This window comes from Dictyostelium purpureum, assembly GCF_000190715.1.
Source record: "Dictyostelium purpureum unplaced genomic scaffold DICPUscaffold_279, whole genome shotgun sequence".
Classification (NCBI taxonomy): Eukaryota; Evosea; class Eumycetozoa; order Dictyosteliales; family Dictyosteliaceae; genus Dictyostelium; species Dictyostelium purpureum.
Window position 1 is genome coordinate 33,162 of NW_003519615.1, and position 7,515 is coordinate 40,676.

Genomic DNA, 7,515 nt, shown 5'->3' on the forward strand with positions numbered 1-7,515 from the left:
AATATAAACTGAATAATTGTAAAAAAAAAAAAAATTTATAAAAAAAAAAAAATTATAATAAAATAAAATTTAAAATAAAAAAACAATTGTAAAATAATAATTATTTTGAATTGATCTATAGACATTAATATACTAAAAATGTATTTTTATATTATTAATGTTTAATCTATTTTTTTAAAAAAAAAAAACAATTTGTAACCTTTAAAAAAAAAAAAAAAAAAAAAGGGATTAATAAAAAAAAATTAATTATTTTATTATTTGTTTTATTATATTTTTTTATTTATATATGTTTTATACAAATGAATTAATTTGTAACTTCGGAAGATAAATCAAAATTTGATTTGGTTTTTTTGGTTTTTTTTGATGAAGTTGATGAAATTGTTGAACGTTTAGTTGAAGATGAGGAATCTGATTCTAAAGAGTCATCATTGGTACCAACAGAAACATTATCTGGAACATCAACTAAATCGCTTGCTGAAGCAATATCCTCTGTTGAATTATCTCTTAAAGTTTTTTCTTTACCATCTTTCTTTTTTATTTTTAATTTCTTTAATAACATTTTAAATGGTGTTGGTGAAGTATTTGGATTATCTTTGCTACTATTATCTTTGCCTTTTGTTGGTGATTCAGTAATAGTAATATCTTCATTATTTAATGATGATGATGATTGGGTATTTTGTAACTCTCTTTGTTGTGATGATGATAAAGAAGATGTTGAATCTTTTCTATCTTTTTCTTTTTCCTTTTCTTTATTATTGGATGGTTGTGAGGTTAAAATTGGTGATGATTCACTACTATGTGAAGTTAAATTAACATTTGTTGATGCATTAGTTGATGATGATAACGAGGCAGTTGAGGTTTTATTTACATTGTCGATTGGTTGCGATTGTTGAGTTGGTGATGGTGGTTGATGTGATTCCCTATTGTTTATGACATTAATTTCAGCCTCTTCACTTTCACTTTCACTATCTTCACTATCACTTTCCTTTTTACCCCATTTATTTTTCATCATTCTTAAAGTGTTTCTACCTTTACCCAATATAGATGGTCTTCTTTTAGATGATTTTGGTCTACTTGCTTTATAATCTTTTGAATCTAAATTTTTATCGACCTTGTGCTTTTTATCTGATTTTTCTGTAGTTGTTACACTTGATATATCATTAAATGATTCACCTGCAACCGATGAATTTGTGTTGGTATCACTAACAGCAACACTCTCCAAATTATTTGATGAATTTTGGTTTGATGATATACCACTATTCGAAAAATTACCAACTGAAGTATTATTACTGGTTGTATTATTTGATATTAAACTTGTAAAACTACTGCTGCTATTATTTGCTGAGCCGCTATGGTTTAAATTATTACTGCTACTATTTAATTGTTGTTGATGTTGTAAACTATTTGATGAATTGGTTGTTTGAATAGTTATTTGGGGGTTACTTTGTTGTTGTTGTTGTTGTTGATCTTGTTGTGGTTGACCATTACTCCCTTCAGTACCTGAAAAACTTGATCTTCCAACACTTTCACTTTCACTCCAACTTGTAATTTCGTGTTCATGCTCGGCTATATTATCCTCTTCTTCATCATCACTTAAAATTTCTTGGTGAATAGCTGGGAAATCTGTGCTGAGTGGAACAGTAGATTCGAATATTGGTATACAATTATTTTCGATGTTATCCATATTTAAACCAGTATCAATTTCTTCACCTCTAAGTATCTTTTCTGTTTCTTTTGAACGATTTAAAGTGGCTAAATCAACAGCAAGACGACTAAGGTGATCACGGCATTTGGTTCTAATTGAATCAGAGCCTCTCTTCATTAAAAGATTTGCACATCTTGGTCTATTGAAAAATGCAGCATAATGCATTGGAGTCCAGCCACGTGGATCGACAAGTGTAACATCTGCACCATTTTGAAGTAAAAGCTCTGGGATTAAAACATCGTCACTCTTTAAAATCGATTGATGTAATGGAGTTCTACCTTCTTCTGAGCTATAATTAATTTCTGCACCTTGAGCCAACAACTTGATATAAGTAAGAACATCTCTTTTATTCTCTTGAATATTCTTTTGCATAGTTTTACTAAGTTCTTCAGAAGAGAGAGTTGATTTTATGATATAATCTTTATTTTTATATTTCGAACGAATCCATTTCTCTTTGTCCATTCTATCAGATTGAGGTGTTGGTTTTGGAAATTCATCGGTCTTGTGGTGTTCAAATAATAAATTAAATCTTGTGTTACCAACCTCTTTCATAAAAAGAATATTTTCTGGTGACCATTTATCTAAAGTTAATGAACGTACTTTGGATATATGAGTACCGAGACTTCTATGGACACCGCTGCATACTTTACAAATAATAATTCCAAGATTAATAGATGCCCAATCTGGATCTGGTTGACCACAATCAGCACATAAATTATTACCACCAACCTTTTGAAGAATACGGAGTACCTGTTGATTAACTTCATCGGTTTGAATTGATTGACTAATAGCTTGAGAACTTTGATTCATACCAGATTTGGCTAATGAATTAAATGATGATGGGTTTTTTTCAACAGTTTGACAATTGAGTGAATTTGAAATTGCATCTTGGATAGCTTTAACCCAACGATCTCTTTCTTCTTCATTTTCGGCTTGTAATACAATTGGTTGTTTCTTTCTTGGATGTAAAATTTCAAATCTAAAATCTTGATTGCTATCTTTGCTATTGGATTGATCTTTAGTTGGTTGTTGTACAGTTTGTGGTGATGATACCAACAATGCCTGTGGTACCCTAACAGAACATAATAAAATATTTAAAGCATTTTCTGGATGGAATTCCTTTTAAAATAAATAAAAATATTAATACATTTAAATAAAGGGTATAAAACAACTAAAATTGATACTTACTTTTTTTCCTTTATAACAATATAACATGCCATCCTTTAAAACATACCAACATTTATTCCAACCACCCATAACTTGTTTAGACTTTTTCATTAAATGACCCTCTACTACTTTTGGTGGCTGAATTACTTCTAAATACTTTTCAATATCATCTAATCGTGGTTTAAGATTTGCAAATAACTTTGAAGCTCTATTATAGAAATGATATTGAGAGTTGATAAATAATATTAATGATTTTAAGTATTTAGTTTCATTCTTGTGAGCTAATTCTGAAAGTTTAATTTCTAAATCTTTATTGGCAGTTTCAAAAACCTCTTTTAATTTTTCTAACTCTTGTTCATAATGGAATAATCTAACCTCGTCGATACCTGCTTTCGATTTCTTTATTGATGATGAGATTTTGCCCAATGATGTGTCGTAATCCTCTTTAGCTTTGGTAACTCTTTTATTTGATTCTGTAACCTCAGCAAAATCATAATCTACAAAATTGTTTAATGGTGTACAAAATACATCCTGAACCTCATTGGACTATATTTTAAAAAAAAAAAAAAAAATTAAGGGTTAAAATTAATTTTTTTAAATAATGTATTATAATTAAAACTATTGTTATTTACCATTTGATCATGAACACTATTAACAGCTTTTAATGTATTACCAAAGGACAATAAAGCATTACTTAAATTTGAATCTTTTTTACTTGATGATAATTGTTCAGATTGCTTGATTAATTCATCAGAGAAGGAATATAAACTACTAAAATGGGTTTTACCTTGATCTTGCCAATGCTTGGAAGCTTTTAAAATCTTTTTTAATGTTTTTTTATTTTCCATGACCTTTTGATATTCCATTTGAGTGCTACCATTTGAAATAGTGCTGGTTGGTAATGGTGTTGATGTACCTAATTGTGGGAATGTTATAGATCCTGATAAAACTGATGTAGAAGTTGTACTATTATTACCTGGAGTCTGTGGTGAATTACTTGTATTGATTGTTAAATTTCTATTGATAGATGGTGATCCTGGATTATTACTATTTATATTTGTGCTATTATTTTGTGTTGTATTTGCTATATTTGATGTAGATATATTTATGGATGTAGATAATGGGGATGCTGATGATCCTGAAACTATATTATTATTATTATTATTATTATTATTATTATTATTATTATTATTATTATTATTATTACTAGTACTATTTTGTAACGGCAAAGTACTTGGTGCTATAACTTTACTACTGTTTGAAGTATTAATTGTATTTCCTGTAATTGTTGTAGTGGTAACTGTTAAATTTGCTGGAATTACAATTGTAGTTGTGGCTGACTCTATTGAAGATGATTGGTGTGATGGTTGTTGTGGTTCTTCATGTTGAACCCCACCTATATTCTCTTGACCGCCACTACTCATTTTATTATATTATATATTATTATATGTTATTTATTAAAATACAACGTTTTATTTATTATAAAAATTTTACTATTATTTTTGTTATTTATTATTATTAACTATTATCATATAAATTTTTTTTTTATCAACTGTATAGATTTTTTTTTAATGTTTATTTTTTAAAAAAAAAAATTTATTTTAAAAAAAAAAAAATAAAAAAAACTATTTATTTGAAAAATTAATGTAAATATAATTGATAAAAAGGTCTATTATTAAAATATTAAAAAAAAAATAAAAACAAATTTTATCTATTACTATTACTACTGCTATATAGTTATACACAATAACTTTTTACTATTATACAATTTTTTTTTAAGTGTTGTTTTTTTTTTTTTTTGTGTTTTAAAATTATTTTAATTATTTATTTATTAAAATAATTTTTTTTTTTTTCTTGTGCGTGGGGGAAATTTTATTATTTGATTGTTAACTAATTATTGAAAAAATAAAAAAAATAAAAAAAATTTCTCTATGGCAAAGGATAGTTTATTTTAAAATAATTTATGATACACACAGAAATTGAGAAATGAAACGTTAGTTTATTTTTGTGTGTGGTGAGTGAGTGTGTGAATGTGTGTTAGATTTGGTGTTGGTGGTTGTATTAAGGAGTAAGTAAGAAGTTAATTTTATTTACTCTTTAAAAAAAATTTTAATATTTATAAACAAAAAAAAAATGAGATTACTTTTTTTTTTTTTTTAAAATAATTTATTTTTTTTAATTAAAAAAAAAAAATTTATTTGTTTATAATTATTTATTATTAAACTATTGATTTACTATAGCTATTATATTTTATTAATTTATAAATAAGTTATTATAATTATAAATATGTAAAATAAAATATGTGGATGGTAAAGGTTGATTAATAGAAAAGAAAAAATAAAAAAAATAAAAATAAAAAAAAAATTAAAAAAAATAAAAAAAAAAAATAAAAAAATTTTTTTTGAATTTTTTTTTAAATTTTCTTTTTTTGATTTTTTTTTCACTGGACAATTGATTATTTTAATAAATGCAAATCATAATGCAAAAATAAATATGAATTTACAAATATGAAATTATTTATGAAAAAAAATAATTAAAAAATAAAGAAAAGAAAAAAAAGGAAATAAAAAAAATATTCAAATATTTACACACCTTTTTCTTTATAGAAATAAATAAATAAACTCATAATTTTTCTTTTTTTTTTTTTGATATTTTTATTAGAGTTTTGCCAAAACTTTTTTTTTTTTTAGAAATTTTTATTTGAAATTAATCACAACAAATTTATTATAACCACATTTTATTTTTATTTTAAAATGATTTGATAACCACCACATCCGATAATATTTTTAATTTAAGATAAACTAGGTGATTAATAAATAACCTAATGGCATAAAAGCCTTTGCATAAAAAAAATGAAAATAATAATAATAACAATAATAATAAACAATTCTATTAATTGTATATGAATAGAAAATAAAAAAAATAAAATAAAAATTTTAATTTTAAATTAAATTTCAACTATATTTTACATTCTTATAAAAATATAACAAAGAATTAATTACCACTTAAATGTTTAATTGCTTGTTAACTTAAATTTAAATGATTCTATTTATTTTTTATCCATAGAAATATGTGTGTTTGTGTTTGTGTGTTTTTGTGTGAGGTAATTTTTTGTAAAATAATTCATTAAAAACACACAGCAATAAAGATATCAGATTTTCATACTTTAACTGTTGATATATAAAAAAAAATATAATTAAAAAAAAAACAATATTTATTTTTTTTATTGTATTTTTTAATTTTATTAAATAGTTTTTATTATTATTTAAATTTATATTAAATTTTTTTTATTAAATTATTTATTAAATTATTTATTAAATTATTTATTTGTTACATTTATTTTTTTATTTATTTATTTATCTCCTTTTCTTTTTTCTTTTTTTAAATTTATCAAAAAAAGTATTACAAATATTAAAATGAATTATCCATACGGTGCATATCCAACAGGTGTTGTCACAACAACTCAAGTTTATCCAGGTGTGGTCGAGGAGGTTATTATTCAGCCAGGTATGGTCGCTCCGGGTATGGTTGCTCCAATACAACCAATGGGCATTGCCCCCGGTATGATGGCTCCAATGCAACCAATGGGCGTTGTACCAATGCAACAAGTCTATCCAACTTCTGTATATCCGGTTACTGGTTATCCCGCTACAAACACAATCATTTATGAACAAACCCATGGCCACCATCACCATCACCACCACCACCATGGTCATTTCTTTTAAATTAAAAAATTTTCGATTCCATCATTCAAAATATTAAATAAATTAAAAAATTGTGAAATATTATAACAACGTTGGGTTATTTTATTTTATTTTTTTTGTTATTTAAATACATTTATTTATTTTTTTTTATTTTTTTTTTTAAATTTGAGGTTTTGATAGAAAAACAATAACTCCAATAATTGATTGGTTTTTTTTTTTTTTTTTTTGTTTTTTTTTTTTTTTTTTAATGATAAATTTTTAAAAATATGATACCAATATAATTATAAAATTGAACATTTTGAGTTCTTTTTGCTTGTACCCTTATCTCTGTCTGGGAAAATGACAGCTTTAATTGCTTCATCGAAAACTTGTTTAAGGCCTTTTTGAGTAAGAGCAGAGCATTCCATATAACAGAAAGCTTTAATTTCTTTTGCCATTTGTTCACCTTGTTGGAAAGTAAGTGGTTGTTGATGTTTTTCTCTGAGTTTTTCTAAGCTTTCTTTATCTTCTCTAAGATCACATTTAGTGCCAACAAGTATAATTGTACAATTTGGGCAATGGTGAGTAACTTCTGGCCACCATTTAGATTTAACGTTTGTATATGAAGTTTGACTGATAATAGCAAAACAAATTAAGAAAACATCAGTTTGTGGGTATGATAATGGACGAAGTCTATCGTAATCTTCTTGACCAGCTATATAATAATAAAATAGATTTGGTGTTAATAAAGGTTTGGGTAATATTGAATGAAATAGAAAAATGAACATGATATATTTTTATAATGGTGTTTGTAGTTTCTTTTTTAAATTGTCAACAAAAGGAGATAGTGAATGTTTATATTCCTGTTATAATGATATATTTAACAAGCAAATTCCTTATTGTTGGTTAAACCTAAAAAAACTAAGATAACCTGCTCTATATCTGTTTTGCTTCTATATG

At 24.9% G+C, this 7,515-nt stretch overlaps 3 protein-coding genes across 3 annotated transcripts; 1 reads left to right on the plus strand and 2 right to left on the minus strand.

Moving 5' to 3' along the window:
* Positions 1-304: 304 nt before the first annotated feature.
* On the minus strand, positions 305-4,296 carry DICPUDRAFT_156097 (uncharacterized protein; the record flags this gene model as incomplete). Its single annotated transcript, XM_003291445.1, has 3 exons — positions 305-2,824; positions 2,894-3,418; positions 3,505-4,296. The coding sequence occupies 3 exons, from the start codon at positions 4,294-4,296 to the stop codon at positions 305-307; spliced, it is 3,837 nt and encodes a 1,278-aa protein (XP_003291493.1).
* Positions 4,297-6,211: 1,915 nt separating this feature from the next.
* DICPUDRAFT_92684 (uncharacterized protein) lies at positions 6,212-6,705 on the plus strand. The gene has a single exon (XM_003291436.1). The coding sequence runs from the start codon at positions 6,289-6,291 to the stop codon at positions 6,595-6,597; it is 309 nt and encodes a 102-aa protein (XP_003291484.1). The 5' UTR covers positions 6,212-6,288; the 3' UTR covers positions 6,598-6,705.
* A 152-nt stretch (positions 6,706-6,857) lies between these two features.
* Positions 6,858-7,268, minus strand: racB (racB, RHO family GTPase; the record flags this gene model as incomplete). The annotated part of the gene is made up of 1 exon (XM_003291446.1): positions 6,858-7,268. A coding segment is annotated over one exon (411 nt), but the record flags the coding sequence as incomplete, so codon positions are not given.
* Positions 7,269-7,515: the final 247 nt, after the last annotated feature.

Excerpts from the sequence above, each read along its gene's own strand:
- DICPUDRAFT_92684 (XM_003291436.1), top strand. The coding sequence starts at position 6,289 with ATGAATTATCCATACGGTGCATATCCAACAGGTGTTGTCACAACAACT.